The 19,914-nt window shown below is 49.2% G+C and overlaps 1 protein-coding gene across 4 annotated transcripts in view; it reads left to right on the top strand.

The window, feature by feature from the left end:
- Positions 1 to 19,914, top strand: part of Mylk (myosin light chain kinase) — a 224,230-nt gene that overhangs the window by 177,638 nt on the left and 26,678 nt on the right. For 3 of the 4 annotated variants that reach the window (XM_010618082.3, XM_010618079.3, XM_010618089.3), the window contains 7 exons: positions 648 to 698; positions 1,353 to 1,480; positions 3,636 to 3,789; positions 10,028 to 10,330; positions 17,004 to 17,036; positions 17,136 to 17,229; positions 18,092 to 18,295. In XM_010618082.3, the coding sequence (XP_010616384.1) occupies positions 648 to 698; positions 1,353 to 1,480; positions 3,636 to 3,789; positions 10,028 to 10,330; positions 17,004 to 17,036; positions 17,136 to 17,229; positions 18,092 to 18,295 (967 nt within the window). Of the gene's footprint in view, positions 1 to 647; positions 699 to 1,352; positions 1,481 to 3,635; positions 3,790 to 9,524; positions 9,740 to 10,027; positions 10,331 to 17,003; positions 17,037 to 17,135; positions 17,230 to 18,091; positions 18,296 to 19,914 lie in introns of those variants that run through there. The other variant, XM_010618098.3, reaches the window with a different exon arrangement.

Genomic DNA, 19,914 nt, shown 5'->3' with positions numbered 1-19,914 from the left:
AAAAAAAAAAAAAAAAAAAAGAAGAAGAAATATGAAAACAATCCATGAAGATAGCTTGGGGTATTTCTGCATATGAACTGTGTTGTTATTTAGCAAATGAATAGGTTTGTACTGCAAAAAGGTTCTGTTTGAGTCACTTTTCACCTTGGGGAAAGTAGAGTAGGAAAGGCACATCATTCGCTCATTCACTCTTGATCCGTTCAATGAACATTTTTTAAAAGAAAATGAAAGCCACCAGTTTACAATCTATGACCCAAAGGAAGCCTGAGACCTTTGGATCTACACCAGAAGTTAATTTTAGTTAGTTATCTGACATAATTTCCTTTCTAGGTTTCCTGAAAGTTCGGGTGAGGGAGTACTTAGCGAGTTTGGAGTTATCATCTTTGAATAGGACATTGGGGGCTTGGGCATTTTTGAGAGGTTTTATCTCACAAGAGATACAGGGACCTCCACTGTGGCCCCTGAGAACCGGCATTCACCTGACCACGAGGCTGCCTATGTGAGGACAAAGAGGTCTCTGGAAGGACGTGTTGGAATGAGGACTCTCCCCATATGAGGGGCCAGTGGGCAAAACCACAACCTCCTTAGATTCAGATTTATAGAAAACAGAAGGGACAGAACATAACCTGTGAATGTTCTTGTTTCAGGTGAGGCAACTGTGAAAAAGAAACCCACCCCCAAGACATCTCCGAAGGCAGGTAATTAGTCACAGCCCTGTCGTGGCCATGGGGCTTTCCTTTTTCTGCAGAGTCTGCGCAACTATGTGGTCAGTGGACCCTTCCCCGCTTCCGGCTCTGCGTGAGTCAGACCACATTTGCTCCTCTAGCAAGCATATCTCCCTTGTCCCCTCCTGTGTTCCTCTGCCCTGCCTGTGTGTATAGTGCCCCACAGTCCTGGCAGCTTTGGAAGTTCCCTCCTGGAAATCCCACCCCACCGTCGGTCCCTGGTGTAGTCAACCCATTTGTGGGCTCTTGTCCCTTGCTCTGTGTGCCCCCCTTCCATGAAACCCTTGTCTGTTTTCCATGGAAAGACATTTAAAAGTGAAAACCACATTGAGCCTATCAGCCAAGGTGGCCCCGTAGGCAGATTACCAAATGAGGTAGGATATAGATTCAAACAACTAGGGTGAGACCCCAACTCCGACACAACCAAGAGATGGAGAGTTGTGCCACACAAAGTATGTGGGTCATTTCTAAGGGGCCCTGAATAAAACTGAACAAGCCCAGCAGGTCCCCGAGGTCAGATATTCCAGACAATGGGCAATGCCCTCAGGCTTATCCTGAATTTATCCTGAAGGCAGGAGAACACCTGGGCTCCTCCGATGCGCTCACTTGCTACCTGTCCTCTCTCAGCTATGCCCCCTCAGATCATCCAGTTCCCCGAGGACCGGAAGGTGCGAGCAGGAGAGCCTGTGGAGCTGTTTGGGAAAGTGGCCGGCACTCAGCCCATCACCTGCTCCTGGATGAAGTTCCGAAAGCAGGTCAGTCACGGGGGAGTCAAGGAAAACCCTCAGCACCCCAGGCCCAAAGGAGTAAGAACTGCTGCAGCGATAGGAACAGCGTCACTCTTCGTTGAGTTAGAAACGGAGAAACCCCCACCCACCAAAACTCAGTTCATACTAATGTTTCTTCCAGCCTACTAATAAGCCAGGCAGGATAGATAGTTTCTGTAATAAAGCTACATGTGGCCCCACCTCATTGTGATCTCTACCTAGAATCCTATTCAGGGTCAAGAAAATCAAACAAAGATCTCAGATGACCTCCCAGACACCATAAGATTTCTGGCATTCTCTGCCAGCCCACTGATTATTGTCTGTGATAATAACTTAAACTTACCACATGCTGAAGGGATCAAAGTTGATCTGATTATTTGGACAGGTAAATTATATGTTAAATAGAATTTTGGCTGACTGAAATCTAGCTACAGTTTATAGTAATGGTTCTTCTGAGAAAGTGTTGAAATTTCCAAACCAGCTTTTAGAGGAACCTGAGGGACCTAACCATCCCACCAATCTCCTGTTGGTAGCTTGTGGCCAATCAGCAGGGACCCTGGAATGGTGGGTGGGCCCCGGATCAGGAACCCTTCAGGAGGGTGGATTTATTCTGAACCCTCTGTCACTTTGGTTCCATGCCATTCACACTGCCTCAACTCAGGGATGAGCTGCAGACATGAGGAAAGAAAGTAGATGGAGAAGAGAAGGCGGCCTTTTTGCCCTGTGGTATTGCCTGAACTAAGACGGCATCTCAGACCATTTCAGAGACATCCAGCCTATTCCCAGCTTGCCCCTCTGAACGTCTGTCGTGGTGGATGTGCTCACTCACGTCTGTGCTGAACATTAGAGTGGCCACTCTCCCTGGGCAGCCATGGAGCACGTGAAATGTGGCTGGAGCTAGGAACTGGTTTTCATTTTAATTGATTACAAGTTCGCAACAGTTTTGTTGAGATATAATTTACATACTATAAAATTCACACACACCTCCTTTTCTGGCAGTACTAGGAATTGAATCCAGGGCCTTGTGCATGCTAGGCACGAACTGCGTCACTGAACTACATCCCAGGTCAAAATTCACCCTTTTAAAATGTACGATTCAGTCGTCTTAGAACAGTCACCGAGTTATACAAGCACTGTCATTATCTAACTCCTCATCCCAGAACGAAACCCCAGGCCTGTTAGTAGTCACGTCTCCCTTTCAGCCTCTGACCTTCACCTACTCTGGACATTTCACACAAACGGAATCATCTATCGTCTTCTGTGTCTGGAGTTTTGGAGTTGTTTGGGGGTGGGGGGTGGGGAGTGTTCCCTCCCCACCCCAGTGCTGTGGATTGAACCCAGGGAGTGTTGAGTTACATCTACAGAACCTTCTACTTTTCATTTTGAGACAGAGTGTCACTAAACTGCCCAGGCTGAGCTTGCATTTCCAACCCTCAGCCTCCCAAGTAGCTAGGAATACAGGTATGTGCCATCACACCTGGCCGGCTGTTTCATTGTTGTTGTTTTGATTTGAGGTTTTTTTGATACAGGGTCTCACTTTATAGTCTAGGCTGACCCTGAACTTTCTATCTATCCTAGGCTGGCCTCCAACTTGGAATTCTGTCTCAGCCTCCCAAATATCTGGAATGATAAGAACATGCTGGGTTTTTTGTTTTTAATTTAGTATGATGATACCGGGCTCCTCTACGTTGTAGCATGAATCAGTACTCCATTCTTTTTCATAGATGCTTAATACTCCATTGTCTAGATGTATCACATTTTGTTTATCTCTTCATCAGGTGAACATTTCAATTTCTACTTAATTAAAATCTAAGTAGCCACATTTGGCCCATGGTCATTGCACTGGACACTATACACAAGAGTAGAGCCCACTGCAGGTGAGCTTTACAAATGTCTTGGTCCAGATGCCTTCTCCTATCATCACCCAGAGCAGTGACAGGAGGCAGAGCCGCTGCTGAACTGTGTTCTGGGGGCAGTGAGTGCTGAGCTAGACTCCCAGCCCACCCTAGCTCTGCACACCCTGAGGGGAGTGGGCTGGTAGAGCTCCTGTACCTGGTCCATCTGTGTCCCTGGAGTGGGAAGAAGGGAGGATCCCCTTCCTCCCTGGCCAAGTCTTCAGCATGCGCCCTGCCTCTGCCCACAGATCCAGGACAGTGAGCACATCAAGGTGGAGAACAGTGAGGCGGGCAGCAAGCTCACAATCCTGGCCGCACGCCAGGAGCACTGCGGCTGCTACACACTGCTGGTGGAGAACAAGCTGGGCAGCAGGCAGGCCCAGGTCAACCTCACTGTCGTGGGTGAGTCTGGTGTGGAGGTCAGGGTGGGAGGGCAGCGAGAGCCCCAAGCAGGATGCTCGGACTGCAGGACTTCATCACCTTCAGCCTTTTCTTCCTGCCTACACCCTCTTCTCCCAGCCCCTGCTCCCCAACTCTCACACTAGACCTGTCCTTCAAGCTTCTGCAGACTCCAGACCCTGCCGCGGTCCTGACCCTCTTCCTGTCAGCTCTCTCCTGATTTTCTGCATTTCAGCCATCAGAGCCCCTGGACCGCTCCACTCCAGCCTCTCCTGGCACTTCAGCCTCCACTCCCTTGTGTACACTACTGCCCAATCCCTTTGCCAACTTTCTCCTGACTCGATGCCACCTCTGACTTTGCTCTTCCTGTTCCTCATTTGGGGCCACCACAGAAAGAAGATTACATCCACCCATAAACAAAACTCATTCTTCTGACCTCCAGGCCCAGCTGAGTGGTCAGTGCTACGCGGAAATCCTTGTCCTGGTCTCTGATCAGTGGTGTCCCTCTGTGCAGTGATGTACCAGGCGGCCTTGGCCTCTAGCTTCTCTGAGGGACACAGGGCATCAGGCATGAATCTGCTCAGTGTCATGGCCCCCATGCCTTAGATGTCTATACCTGTCCTGTCACTACTCCTCATCCCAGCTTGTGGACGTTGTCTCGCCCTAGGCGTCTCCTTTCCTGTGCTCTGGGCTCCACCATGCCCCCTTTTCTCATATCTTCCTCTCTGCTGGCTCCTCCCAGCAGCCCCAAAATGTTGCCACGTCAGCAGATGCCCAGGCATGTGTAAGCTTTGCGATGCTTTGTCTCACTGTTCGTGCATATGTGCTCTGTCTCTTCTCTTTGGCAGGGGAGTGTCTGCTCCACTTCTGCTTCTGAACCCTGTGGTACTCTTCAGCTCATGGCACCTCAGCCACGTATCCCATTAGTATGCAGGAACTGCTCCCCTGACCCTAACTCCACTCCCTTTTCCTGTCTTCAGCATCCCAGTAATGACTTAAGGCCAGCTCCAGTCTGACTTTTAAATGCTCTTTGTCCCCTCTTTTCTAACCACTCTTTTCATGCCCTGGTCAGTCCCATCTGTCATGATTCCCCACATGGCAGGAGCTCTGGGCAACAGAGGGACAAAGGGAGGCCAGGTGGAGAGGAAGCCATGTCTTATACCTGTGTGGGCTTTGTACACGGAGAACATGAGAGACTTTGACCTGGTGTGCATTGACACACGCGTGAGATATGAGTGGGTTTTCCATTTGTTCTTGGCTTTCTGTAGGATCTCTCTGTGCAATTTAGAAGAGTACTTCCCCAAACTCACAACAGGCTCACAGCTGGTCTTGGGAGGCAGCAGTTGGCCTGATCCGCTCCATTGGGACCCCTATTCTGTGCACAAAAACTGCAATTGTGTGATGGCTTTGACATTGCCTCCCTGTGCCTGAGGCTTTCCCATGCATATTCCTGGGGAACATACAGGTGGGGACACAGAACAAAAGGGCCTGCTGGAACCAGACCTGGGTAACAATGGTTAGGATTCTTTCCCTCGAATCTCTGTGGCTGTACCTAAGCGTGAGGTTGGAGGGTGAAGAAGGCAACTCTGGAGGCTTCTTGTGGCTCTGTCATTCTGTGGTTGCTTGGGTCTGATCTCACTTCTCCTCCTTTGCCCTCACCTCATTCCCTCACTCGGGACTAGGACAGACAGAACTGTGCCTCTGGTCTTATAAGGGGGAACTGAAGCAGTTGATAAGCAGTCATGGTGCATCAAGGGCTGAGTGGGAGTTAGCTGTCAAACAACCTGTCTGCAGACAACGCTCATAGCCATGTGAGCCAGAATGTCCCCAGAAGGCAAGGAGACCTCTGGCTAGAAACTTGATCTTGAGGGTGACATGCAGATCTTTGGAGGAGCTGTCCCCATGCAGGGAGTTGTTGGCATCGAGTTCCCCATTGTTTTCTCACACTGAGCCTGGGGAACCTCTGCAGCATCTCGCTCTGGCTCTAAGCAGATGGAAAAGAGGGTGTCCTTAGCCACTGGGGACCTCCTACTCATTCTTTCTGTCTTTGGTGATTCCAGGCGGTTTTTCCATGACTTCCCTCCCTCTGGGAGTCAGGAGCCTTTGAGGATGGGTGCTAGTGATCTGGCTTACTGTATATTTAGACCACACTGAAAGTATTTTTCGGCCCCACACCCTTTCCTATCAGCAGGCAGTGATTCCCACTTTTCCTTGGTGTTCCTCATCTGCCCCTGCTTGAGTAACTTTGAGCTCAGGACGGGAACCAGTACCTTCTGCCCCTACCCAGGCCACCCCCGGACAGTGCCACACATTCCCCACTCCCTTCCCCACAGCTCGGCTGCAGTTCTGGCCTTTTATGGTTGAGTTTCTTATTCTCCACGGCCAGTGCTGACAGGGCCATTGGCGTGGCTACCCGCCAGCTGGCAGGAGCGGCATGTTAAATGCCGTCCTGGGAGGGGAATGGAATGGAGATCTGGGCTTTCTGTCTGACTCCCCCTCTTGGTGCTAAGAATAGAATTGTTCAATAAAATGAAGACTCACATTGATGGTTGCAGCAAAGCCGTATTCATTCAGAGTCTGTGAACTTAGAGTTAGTCCAGAGTAAACCCTGTTTAAGCTGATTTACCTGCGTGTCTCCAGGGACATCTGTGTATTATCCAACCAGGGTTCACTAAGTAGACGTAAGAAATGCATGAGATAAAACAGGAATTGTTCAGCCTGCTTCAGACAGTCTTCAAGTGTTTTAGAAGCACCCATTTACAGGCCAACTAAATAAGGCTACTTTGTGCAACTTCTGCTTATTAGCAGTAAACTTTTCTCATGGCATGTTCTTAGAAGAACTACTTTCTTTTCAGATAATCTGTGATTCCTATTTTTAAAACAATGATTATAAACTAGCCTTCCCCTCAGTTTAAATGAGTGGTGCTGAGCTATTTCAGAGGCCTATTATCATTGTGCTGTAAGAAGCAGCACAGGAATTTTCAGGGCTTAGTGTCTTCCTGCGCCTGCTTCCCTGGTCTGCCTGCTAGGGAGAAGGGAGCCAGCAGCAGATCCAATGGATTCCTTAATGCCACTCACTCAGCATGAGAAAAACAGGTCTCTGCATAGCATTAAAGAAGAAAAATAGAGTAGAGAGCACCCCAAATATCCAATAATCTTCAAATATGATCTGCGTTTGGAACTTGCATGATTTGTAAGAGCAGATTTTCCTTCCTAATGTTTGGCTCTGCTTAAGCAAGACATTTTCTTGATCTCCTTTCTGCCTGATGGTTACGAAGTACCAGGCCTGGGTCTGTAGACTTTATGGAATCTCCTTTGGGCTCTGACACAGACTAGCTGGGTTTTCTTAGTGAGCAAAGTGCTTAGCCTGCGTGGGTCCTGTTCTGAGGATACAGAAGATGCAGGTATCACCACCCACTGCAGAGCCCACCAACAGCTGCAGAATTCAGTAGGGATATCAGGTGGGGCTGGACGCAGCTGCAGATTCATTTCCATTGCACATGCGCAAAGAGGGCGAGGGCACTACTCTAGTGGGCATTTTCCCAGGACTAAGAACACTGGCTGAACAAAAAATCCTGGAGGTGGTGTCATGTGGAACCCTGCTCTTAGAGGGGATCCCATTCTGTCAGTGATGTCTCCAGAGAGCCCTAGGAGAATTCTGAGGAAGTGTAGGGCTCAGCCCTGGACATAGAGCCCTTGCCCCACACTACCAGAGTGTCCTTTCTTGGCAGAGCATGTTGACTTATCTTAGAGGGTCATGGGACTCTCTCATCTGTCCCGACAATCCTTGGCCCTGGCCAGCCATCTCTGTGTGGCTCTGTAAATTAAGGGAACAGAAAGCATGCAGTCCCAAACATGGCTCTAAGGGAGGAAAGGGCTTCCAGTCTCCTGTACTTCAGTCTTAGATCTTTTCAGAACTCCTTCACTGGGCACCAAATTTCTTGAATGTAATAACATTTTACTTGGAATTAAGGTTCCCTCCCCACACTTCCCATTTTTTTTATTGTGCTATAGGAGATGAACTGTGTCATAAGCAAGTTAGAGACACCTGTAACAGGGCAAGCACAAATAGTATATTTTCCATAAAACTCTTCTCCAAGTTGTCTTTTTTACCAAAGCAGAGAAGAGAAAATCAGCCAATGGACTGTATCTGCACTAGTCTCAGCCTCCGTGACCCCAATCATGTCCGGTCACGTGTCTTCCATGGGGTCTTCAGGGTGTGGGGAGAAGTGAGTGTCTTTCATCTCTCTTTAGTTTTTTTTGTTGTTGTTGTTCCTTTAGCTGGTCTGGAAAGGACTTGAATCATTTGCCTCTAAGAGAGTTCTGAGTAACAAACATCTTAGCCATCACTAGAAATGTTTCTAAAGAGACCAATACATCTTTCAGAACAAACAATTTTTCTAAGAGAACACTTTAAACAACCAGTGAAAGTGGTTTCATCACAGGAGGCCTCCAGCATGACTGCCACACTGGAAATGGTTCTGACATAGTCCCAAAATCATCCCCAGGGCAGATTCAGGCCTGGACTGTGGGACAGATGGATTCCAGGTGTGCGTTCTGAGCTGGGCTGTAGATGTAGCAGGGCTGGGGGAGGTGTGGGAATGAATATGTAGGTGTACTAGATGTGAACTGGCGTAGGCCCATCCTTACATACATGCACACATGCACACAGATTTCTCTCCCTTCCACATGGAAGGAATCCCCTTTGGGCTTCCTGCTTCACTGGCAGTGGGAGAAGAGGAGTTAAGTACTTTACCCCTCTGTGTTTGCTTGCCTGCTTAACACTTGCAAAAACACTAAGAGTTAGGTACATATTAGCACCATTTTCACAATGAGAAAGACAAAAGAACAAATTGGTCTCAAGTCCACTAGAATTCACACATTTATAAGTCCACATTTTTTTTTTTTTTTTTTTTTTTTTTTTTGGTACCAGGCATCGAACTCGGGCCCTTGCACTTGTGAGGCAGGTTGTTGGAACCACTGAGCCAAATCCCCGGCCCCCACATAGCATGATTTTAATGCAAGTCTGTAAGGCTCCACGGACTCATACTGTATTGTGGGTGATAAAGGATTGACTGTGGTTATCTGTAACTATCCAAAGAAACTAATTCTAAAAAAAATAGGAGCTTTGTTCAGATAAGCAACTAACAAAAAACAGCAAACTCAAGAGCCTCATTAAAGTGGTGACTACCATGATTTTACCAGAAATTGACAGCACGCTGATTCTGAGCCTGCCCCATCTGCCTGGGGAGGAAGCCAGCCAAAAGGTGACTTCTAGTTTCTGTGCTCAGCTCATTTTCTATCCCTTAGCCAGGGGGGTCGTGACTTCTTATTGTGGTTTATTTTTGAAATTCCACCTTATACCAGTCCAGTGAGGATAAAAGAGGTAGGATAGGGCTGGAGGTGCAGCTCAGTCCCCAGCACCAAAAATCAGAACAACAACCAAGAGGGAAGGTAGAAGTAAATGTTTGGTTTCCCTAAAGTCAGAAATAAACTCCTAAAATATGATAGTAATTATAGTCAAGTCAGGCACTTTCTAAGAGCATTTCATAGCAACCTTGTAACCCAAGGGCTACTTATTATCCACACTGCCCAAACAAGGAGACTGAGGCACAGAGCAGTTAACAGCCACTGAGTAGGCACAGATCTGTGTATCTGTCTTTAGAGCTTGACGGCTGTGCTCTCCACCCCTTGATAGGGCAAATATTTCCCAATTTCCAGATACCCTGGTTGTGTCATAGGTCACTGGAGCTGTGGGCCTGAAGGACACACACGCACACACTCTAAAGTCTTTCTCTTGAAACATATTTTCATGGGAAATAGTCCATACCTCCTGAGCAGCCTCTTAGATCTGTTTACTCTGAAAAATATGTTTATGAGTTGGGCAAAGTACAGGAAATCACGACTTGTGAACTGGAAAACTGGCCAAAGAAAGTCTCTTCTGAGCAAGTAGGTATGTGTGGGATTTTCTGCGCTGGGAGGTTTGTGCAACAGTACCAGCAATGTGTGGGTGAGGGGTGAGAGCTGGAAATAGGGATCTTCGCTTGGATTGGAGAGGCGGTTTCTCCCCACAACACGGCTAATCTAAGAGCATTCTTGGGCTGAGATGTAGCTCAATAGGAAAGCACTGCCGAGTAACAGTGAGGCCTAAGGCCCAACCCCAACATTAAAGGGGAATAAAGAATATCGTTTCCCTACAGTTCAGGGCATTTGAGTGATGTTTATATTTCTCTGTTCCCAGACAAGCCAGACCCTCCAGCTGGCACACCTTGCGCCTCTGATATCAGGACCTCCTCACTGACCCTGTCCTGGTACGGTTCTTCCTATGATGGTGGCAGCGCCGTGCAGTCCTACAGTGTTGAGATCTGGGACTCAGTGGACAAGATGTGGAAGGAACTAGCCACGTGCCGCAGCACCTCTTTTAACATCCAGGACCTGCTGCCTGACCGAGAGTATAAATTCCGTGTTCGAGCGATCAACGTCTACGGCACAAGTGAGCCAAGCCAGGAGTCTGAGCTCACCTCAGTGGGAGAGAAACCCGAGGGTAAGCAGCCCCACATTTCCACCCGTGTGAGATGCATGAGCGTGAATGGGCCTGTTTGTGTAGAGGTCAAACCAAGAGGGTTGCTGAGGAACTAGGAAGGCATCAGTGGTGCCTGGAGAGACCTTTGGTGCCCTTGATTTCTAAGGTTCTGATGCTGATTTGTACTTTTTAAAAAGTGCATAGGACTTTCAAAAAACACTGAACCAGTGGACTGAAGGTGGAGCTCAGTGGTAGAATACTTGCCTAGCATGCATGAGGCCCTGAGCACCATCCGCAGCACCACAAAACAAATTCAAACATAAAACTGAGCTAGCGATTTTGGTACACTCCCACTATGGGGCAATGGTATGTTAATCAAGAGAACAGTTCTAGAAAGGAAGAGCTTGGGTAGACAGCAGGTTGACTCCTCGCATCATCCCTCCTCCTCTTGCATTCACATTTGAGTGTCTGATCAGTGTCAGAACTTGGGAGACAGAGAATAAAACATGGAGCTTACATCTGGGAGACAGATGTGCACACACTATCATGAGATGGAGTGCATCTTACTATAGTGTCACAGAGTGAAGTGACATGGGAGAAATTTGTCATGGAATCTGGGAGGCTTCCCAGAGGAAGCGGCATATAACCAGTGCTGTAGAAAGGGGCTGGGTTCTGAGAGATGGGGGAGTGAAGGAAAGGCCTTCCCTGTAGAGGAGATCAGCATGAGGAAGAGCAGGAAGTGATGGCAAGGGGTCACACTTTGAGAAACATGTGTAACACAGTCATTTGTTATTTGAGACAGTACAGGAGGAAGTGAGACAAAACCAGCAGTTCAGGTCAAGTTGTGAAGTTCACTAAAGACTTTTCAGGCAGGGGACTGAGAAGAGTAGATCTGTCTTTTAGAAAGGATACTAGGTAACTCATGGAGCTTTGCTATTCAAAACTGTGCTGTGGACAGCAGCCCTGGTGTCCTGGGAGCTTGTTTGTAGACTCTCAGCCCCAGGTCTTCAAAACCTTCATTTGGCATGATCTGCCCCTGAGAAGATTTATATCCACGTGAAGGCTTGAGAAGCCCTGGAGTGGAGGATGGGACAGAGAGCTGAGATAGAAGTCAGCCCAGTACCAAAGGATCCTCTGTGTCCAAGAGAGGGAAGAGAAGGGCATGAACTAAACTCCCAGGATGTAGGATGGAGGATGGATCATTCTTGATGACTTTTAGAATAGAGCACTGACTGAGAAAATTGAAAGAGTCTAAGATAACTCCCAGTCACTTATTGGGTAACCAAACACAAACTCAAAAGCCAGTTAGAGGGTTTTTGGTTTTCGATTTGGTTTGGTTGTTTGGTTTGGTTAGGTTTGGTTTGATTCAGTTCAGTTCGATTCGGTTTCTGAGGTGCTGGAGATTGAACCCAAGGCCTCTGCAGTAAGCTTTCCTATTTTCTATTATGAGACAGGGTCTCACTAAGTCACCAAATTGTCCAGGCTGGACTCAAACGTGGCAATTCTCTTGTCTGAGCCTCCCAGAGCGCTGGGATTACCTGCATGTGCCACAGCATCCAGCTCAGTTAGAGGCTCAGTAAGAGTCACTGTGGCTAATGTACACTGGGTAACTGCTGCGTGCTACTGATAGGTCACTCACTTTATACACACCCTCGTATTCAGTGTAATAACCCTGTGAGATAGAGACTGTTAGGACCCCCGTCTTCCAGATGGAGGAAGTGAGGTTTAGAGGCCTGCAGCTACTTGTCTGGGGTCACAGTGTATAGAGTGAGCAGGAGCTTGACTCAGAGCAGTCTGGCATGAAGCCTGTGATCTTTGGTCAGCCTGCGGGAAGAGTCAGTCAGGCTGCCTCCTGGTTCCTGACTTGAGTGACTTGATGGTTACCTGAACAGGGATCTGAGAGAAGACGGGGCTTTGACTTTAGAACAGTTGAGTTGAGGTGGCTGAGGGACATTTAAGGGAAAATATCTCCAGACTGTTGAGTCCAGTGCTCAGGAGGAGAGTTTGAGCTAGTGCTGCAGTTTGGGAGTCTTCCCTGATTGTTAGTGGAAGCCATAGATATCAGTAAGGTCTCTAGAAGGTGGCACAGAAAGCCAATGCCAGTACCATCAGCAGGAGCTCCTGGGACCTGAAAAAAGGACCACTGGGGGCTGGTGACCACTGTAGAAGTCAGAGGGAACAAGTGGCAAGGAAGGCTTGGTGAACTGCAGCAAGGGCTAGAGGTGCAGAGATGAGGATGCAGAAGGATCTTTGGACTTAGCCCTTGGGTTGGTAATGATCTCTGAGATCAAAGTTCCTAGAGTTTCCACGGGGTAGAAACATGGTTGCCTTGGTTAAGGAATAAACGGGAAAAAAAGAGGGCAGGAATGTACGGTATTATCACAAGGAGTTTCATGTAAAGAACAGGAAAAAAAAAAGCTGAGAATTGAAGGTAGAGAAAGGGTTGGGGACCAGGAACCAGCGCTCTTGGAGGGAGAGAGCTTAAGGCTAGGGAGGGTGATTGCAGAAGACTGAGGGTATCAAAGGAGGTGGGGAGGGAGCCATCCTGGAATGACCAACTAGAAGCATCATGAGTGTGGAACTTCCAACTCAGTAACCTCTTGAGTTTTAAAAACTAGATATAAAACAGTTATGAAAAACTTTAACTTTTTTTTGTTTTGAGGCACTAGTGGTAGAACCTAAGGCCTCATACATGCTAGGAAAGCGTTCTACCACTGAGTGACAGCCCAGCACTAAAACTTGACTTTCAAATGTCTGTGGTAAGAAACTGAGTAGCAACCATCATCCACTGCCCTCTTACATGCCCCCCCACACACAGACACCACATTTTCTGCAGTGGGCAGAGTTGGGGCAGGAAGGGCACCAAGTTCCAGTCCATATGTTTTGGGATATTACTTGCAAAAGTGGCATGGGAAGGGTACTACTACAGTGAGAAATCTTCATTGGCTGGAAAAAAAAAAAGAAACCATCTAGATCCTAGCTGTAGTGGAAACCAGAGGAACTCTAGAGTCCCCAACCAACCCAGGAGCAATGGCTCCCAGGAGGCCCAAAGAGCAGCTCCCAGACTGTGGGAAGAGCCCATGGGATGCAGGAATGGCTGCGTGGTGGGCAGGTGGCCTTACTCTTGAACTCCTTGGCAGAACCGCCCTCAGAGCCCACCCCATCAGCCCTCCCACCGGGAGCAGACACTGGGAAATGTTGAAACCTCCTGAAATCCACAGAGGAGGGGTCCGGGCCACCCAGGGCTCCGAGACAGGAAGCTGCTCCCCACCCAGGCCCCACTGGATCAGGCAGGGGCAGGAGAATGAGGGGAGAACTGTTGGCAGGCGGGAGCCTGAGAGCAGGGGAGGGGTGGGCTGCTCAGATTGTTTGTGAGTTGTAACCAGGGAAGCCATCGGTCTTCTTAAAAGGGAAATGGCTCTCAGAGCAGTGGGCGGGTGGGGGCAGGCAGAAAGGTGCATTTGAGCAGGAGGTCACGGAAAGTCACAGTGGGCTGGCGGGGGGGTCACAGCAAAAGCAGGGCCAGTGAACCCCGGCTCCACCGAGCCCAGCTAATCTTTCTGACTCCACCCCCACCCCCTGCCTTGGCAGAGTGAGTTTTCTACGTCATCCTGATCTCCCAGTCCCATCCCTGTCTATGCCCCAGCTGTTGCCCCTTCATTCGCCCCATGCATCATGTGCCCCTCCTGAGCTCCACGTGCTGCTCTGTGCCCTGGGGATAGGAGGACAGAGTGGCTTCCCCATGCCAGAGCCACCCTCCGACCAGGACCCCTAACTTCATGCGTCCAGTCTTCCCAAGTCACCAGAGCCTCCACCTTGACCCACTCTACCATCCCAGCCCAATCCACTTCCACTACTCTGGCCTCCACTTCCATCTACTCTGCCTCTGACTCTTAAGTCCACTACCCATGCTCCTAACCCTGATTTATCCTGTGCACAAGGCTTCTTCCCTAGTCAGGGCTCCTTGCAACTTCCCAGGCAGGGAGAGGCTGCCCCAGAGGCTGGGTCCAGGGCCAGGGTGCCCCCTAGTGCCCTTGGAGTGTGCAGCAGTGTTCTGCTGTGGAAAGGGACAGAGCTCTGGCCAGGGGGCTTACTGCACCTGTGCTGTGTACAGGTTCAGCCCTCAGCTGGTTCTCTCCCTGACCCCCTCCAGCATAGTGACCCTGCCCTCTGTTTGCATAAATATCTCAGAAAATTCTGCAAAACAGCCAAAGTAGCTCTTCCACTTAGCTTTTGGACCTTGTAGCTCATTCTAAATAGTTTTGATTTGCTTTTTTTTAATGTTTAGTGAAAGTCCTTTCTTCTGCAATTCTAGCTCCTTCTGTATTGGAAAGATGGAAACCAAGTGCATATTTCTGTAATTGCTACAGCCCTTTATGCGCCTTGAGCTTGGCTCACTGCACTGTGGTCCCTCCCCTACTCCTCTCCTTTCCACCAAGCTCTAAGCAGAAGGGATGGAGGACAAAAAGAAGGGAGATGGGGACTCAGCGGCCTGGGGACTTGATGCCAGCTCCTCAGAGGAAAGCTTCAGGGAAGAGTGAGCTGAAAAGAGGGCCTTGGGTCCCAAAGAATGGGTGTTTGGATACAAGAGGCGGGAGGTGAGGGCAGGCATGGCCTAGGAGTCCAGGAGGCCAGCTCTGTGGTCATCTGAGAAGTCAGGGTGGTGTAGGAGAGGTGATCTCCAGAACCAGGGTCCTCTCCAAGGCCTGCTGGGCCAATGGAAGGACGCTGTGGCTCTCAGCCCTGGGCTACTCTTCATGAGCAGAGTTAAACTGTTCCCCTGGAGCACAGCCCAAGAGTCTGTCTTCCCCGTCTCTTACTCTGCTGCTCAGAACACTCGTCTTCTTGCCACACAAGAAAAATGTGGGAGGGGAACAAGAAAATCAAGGCGCTCAGTAGACCAGCACTCAGATCAGGACGATGGGGCCTCCCTGAAATCAGGAAATACTGTTTTGTCTCAAAGACTTGGGCCAGGGACTGGCATCTATGAGGTGTTCAATGAATCTCTTGCCTCCCTGAAAACTCTGAAATGTCACTGTTGATAATCTGAACATCCATGGAACCTGTTGTTGTTCTTGTGGTCCCTCCTGACACGGGTTCCGTGGGCCTATGACCTTCCTCCCACAGGAGGAGCTCCCTCAAGTGATAACACTTATGACTTGAAGAGGGGTCTCTGCACCTGGCTTTCCTCTTGGCAGTTGTGTGATTTCCTTTTTTAAAAAATGAACTTACTTGTTTTCCAGTACTGAGGTGCCAGGCCTTCTTGTTAAGCTCTATCATCAGCCCCTCACCTTTTTTATTTTTTTCGAGATAGTGTCTTAGTAAGTTGCCTAAGCTGGACTCGAACTTGCAGCCCTCCTGCCTCAGCTTCCCAGAGCACTGGGATTACAGGTGTGCACCACCACATCTGGTTTGTGATTCCCTTTCAAATTATGTTTGTTTTAGACTTCTTTTCTCTCTGAAAAGACCAGGCCTGTTCCAGTTGTCTTAGCACAGCAGCCCTTCCCTCCTGCAGCTTCCATACTTTACCCAGCTCCATCCCAACCTTCTAACAGCCAGCACCCAATCCTGGGTATGGGTGCCCAGCCCTACCTGTCACCAGTGGCACTGTCCCTGTGGCAGTGCTCTGTTGGCCAGAACAGGAGGTTGAGGAACTGAGCCCCTCTGGCCAGGCTCAGTTGTCACCCACAGGGCAGAACGATTCAGTCTCCTGTACACTCCCCAGCACGTGGCTCTTGGGTCATCCTTGTCGCTGATGATCTGAGTGTCACTCACCTCCCGGCCCATGGGTTCGGAAAGCTGACCAGTCAGCCCGCTGCCTAACATTCCCATCCAGACTCTTGCATTCTTCTGTGGCAGTTTCTTTTCTGTGTTATTCTTCCCAGTCTTCTCATGTTTAGTTTTTAAAAATTAAACTTTGTCAGCAGCATTTTAAGAACTCCAAACAGATCGCAGCTTCTCTCGCTCCTGGTTTCATGCTCAGAAACTCTCAGACCTCTTGTTCAGCAAGAGCCTTTGCCCTGTATGGGATCATGTCACTCATTTGTGTGACCCCTCCCTGTATTCATATTGCCTTTAAGCCACAACCCAGGTGTGACCCCTTCTAGGAAATGCTCTGGTTCTATCATTGCCTCTGCATGCATCCATCCGTGCCATGATGAGAGAGACTCACTAGTGATACTTCTTGATTGATATTTCAAGTACACAGCATGTTTCTGCCTCTCCAGCTAAATTATAAACTTCAAGAAGGAAGGTGAAATCATGCCTGGCATGTGTTTTTGATAGGTTTGCCTATATAACTAGCAATATGTATGCTAGGTAAACTGCCAGGATTCAAAAAAAAAAAATAAATTCAACAAATGGATAAATAGACTTATATTGGAAGCATTTTAAGTCTCCAAGCTCCAAACCAGAGCAGAAAGGGCTTGTGACAGTTCTGCGTAGCTTGTGTACATACAGAGGCACTGGGAAAGACGGGGGCTGCAGGGTTAGGAGTGAGGGTCGAAGGTGAGATCTGGCAGAGGAGTGGCCTGGCTGAGGGGAGGGGCCAGGACCTGCCAGGCTGCACCTGGCCCTGACCAACCCCAAGGGGTACAGAGCTCTGGGCTGCTGGCCTGGTGCCCAGCAAGGCCCCTCTCAGTGGGCCTCAAGTTTTGATCCCTACATCTTCTCTGCCCCTCCCTGTCTCCCTTAGAGCCAAAGGATGAAGTGGAGGCGTCAGATGATGGTGAGTACCAGCCACCTGTCCTCAGGTCAGGCTCTCGGGGTGAATGGGGCTAAGGAAGGGGTCAGGTGGCTCACACTGACCCTGACATGTGCCCGACAGATGAGAAGGAACCTGAAGTGGACTATCGGACAGTGGCCATCAACACTGAACAAAAAGTATCTGACTTGTACAACATCGAAGAAAGACTAGGATCGTAAGTGGAGGGAGTCTAACAGTTAAAGCTGGTCTTCTTCCTGACCTTTCCTGGGCTCAGCCTCCTTCCTGGGCTGGGGTTCTTGCAGTGATCAGAAAAGTGTCACTTGCCCTGGGCTCTGTGCAGAGAATTCTGCAAAGGAGAGCCTGGCAGCAAGGCCTTGTGGCTCCCGGATTAACTCGTCCCTCACCCTTTACTCTGCCTTCTCCCTGGGGCCAGCAGGGTGCCAGTGGGCTCAGACCCCAACAGGCTGCCCTGCCCCCCCACATACACCAGCTCTTTCCCTGGAGAGAGAAAAGAGAAAAGCAGTGGGACACAGCTTTTCTTTCGAGTGTGGTTTCTGGGAGATAAAGGAGTGGTGCAAACCCATCAGCAGCTCTCGGAAGGTACCCTGCCCTGTCAGAATGAGTTCTAGCCCAGAGAAGCCTCGGAGTCCCAGTCATGGGAAGCAGGCTCACTCTTGGGCTATTACCTGGGGACCAGTGCTGGGGTGGGGTGGAAGGCAGGGAGCCACTCAGTGAGTCTGTAGTCAGGAAGAGTGGCCTCAGTCTCCCTTCAGGGACACATGCAACAAAAGGCAGAGAAGGCCACCAGCCAGGACTGAGTGGTAATGTGCTCACTGGTCTAGCACAGGGGTGGCAAACTTTTCCTACGTAGCTGATATTTTGGGCTTTGTGACCCATTGTAGCACCAAAGCCGCCATGGACAACATGTAAACAAATAGGCATGCTGTGTTCCAGGCAGACCTTAACTATAAAAAAGGCAGGTCAGATGTGTCCCCTGGGCCATAATTTGCCACCCTAGATTTAGGAGGAAGCTTTGCTAAATTTGGCTTTTTCTCTCCTCCCCATTTCATGTGCAGTGGGAAATTTGGACAAGTTTTTCGACTTGTAGAAAAGAAAACTGGAAAAATCTGGGCAGGGAAATTCTTCAAGGCATATTCAGCAAAAGAGAAAGAGACTATCCGGGAGGAGATCAGCATCATGAACTGCCTTCACCATCCCAAGCTGGTCCAGTGTGTGGACGCCTTCGAGGAGAAGGCCAACATCGTGATGGTGCTGGAGATGTGAGTGGCACTGAGGGGCTGGGAGCCCCCCGCCCATGTTCCTCCTGCTGTCCTACCCCAGCTACTCTGCCCAAGATGGAAAGTGTTGCAAACGTGGTGTGACATGGAGATGTTCACCAGCCCTATGCTCATTTCCCTAACTAAAAGATATTAGGGGACCCCTGGGCCTTTTCCCTCTCACATCCCCTGGATGGACTGGAGCTAGCCCTGTGCTCCTTGGTATCATGCGGGGCATTCTCACCTAGAGGTGGTTTAAAGAGGAAGGGAAAAGGTAGCATCTTCCTAACTTGCCTGCATAAGAGAAGGCCTGGGGGCTTGGAATCCAGGGGCGGAACCCTTGCTCAGGTCAGGTCCTTCCTCTGTGTGTCTGTGAGTCCCTTTCCCCATCCCTTCCTGGTGTGTGTCCTTTGGGTTCTGACTGACCAGAGTAGCACAGTCTCTGCTGGGGTGTGCAAAGGCAGGGGGACAAATCAGATGACTCCAGCCAGATCCTTCCCCGAATCTATTGTTGCCTCTGATCCTACACCTCTGCCTCTATCAGGCACACAGTGTGGGCGCATGCGCACACACACCTATACACATATTCAGAGACACACTGGCATCAGTAAGCCATGTGTCTTCCATAGCAGCTGCAGTTTTTACAAGTTTCCTTTTTTTAATCTCAGTATCTTTAATATATACAATCACATAAAAAATTCTTAGAAAATACAGTGAAAAAAGTCTTATTCCTGCCCATTTCTGCCCCACCTACCCTGTTCCTAGCCCACACCACCAGAGGTAAATAGCGTTATTTGCTTTGTTCTACCAAAGTCTCTTATGAAAATACAAGTATGTAAGACACAGACTGTTCTGTTCGTGCCTTTGCACGTCCACGTTATTCAGCATACTGCTGTGATAGCCAATCCTGTATCCCCAGCTCCGTGGATCATCACAGAGGATCGGAGCCGTCTGCGTGGGTAAATGGTCAGGTGGCTTCCAGACTTCACTTTTGCAAAGCAGCACTGCTTGTGTCGTGGCATCCACGTCCTTTCACTCGTGCCTGAGTGTATCTGTGGCTTCCATCCCATAGTGAGGGGTGCGGGTTAGAGCGTGTGCATTTGAACTCCTTGGTGCTACTGGGGAGCCCCCTTCAGCATCGGAGCCCTCTTCCCCCAGAAAGACACAGCCTGCAAGCGGGGAGCAGTCTTTGCCCTCTGCTCCCTGCAGGACCATTTGGGCATGTTCCTTCCATCCAGAATAAGTTCCTGAGGACAGGCAAGAGTGGTTAGGAGCACAAGCAGATAGACCTTCACATCCCAGCTCTTCCTCTTACTTTTGTCATTGACCTTGCGTGAATTCCTCAGCTGTGTCCACCCTTACTTTTATTATTCATGAAAGGGATTAAAACTTCCTGTTAGATGCTGTGGGCATTAAGTGGAATGATGCTTGAAAGGTTCGGTGCTCTGAAACAGAAAGCTCTTAGCAGTATAATACATAGACTTTTTCTGTATCCCGGTCTTTTCCCCACTTAAAAGTATTCTGTGAGCATTTTAATTTCCAACTTAGGGTCATGGAACTAATCCTTTCCAGTATTCAGGAGGCTTGGCCTCAAGTTCTGCTACAATTGAGATGTGATTTTT

The sequence above is a fragment of the Fukomys damarensis genome, unplaced genomic scaffold, assembly GCF_012274545.1.
Source record: "Fukomys damarensis isolate Sample0158 unplaced genomic scaffold, DMR_v1.0_HiC HiC_scaffold_24, whole genome shotgun sequence".
In the NCBI taxonomy this organism is placed as follows: domain Eukaryota; kingdom Metazoa; phylum Chordata; class Mammalia; order Rodentia; family Bathyergidae; genus Fukomys; species Fukomys damarensis.
Note: the sequence above shows the minus strand (reverse complement) of the source record. Positions and strands in the feature narration are given on the sequence as shown.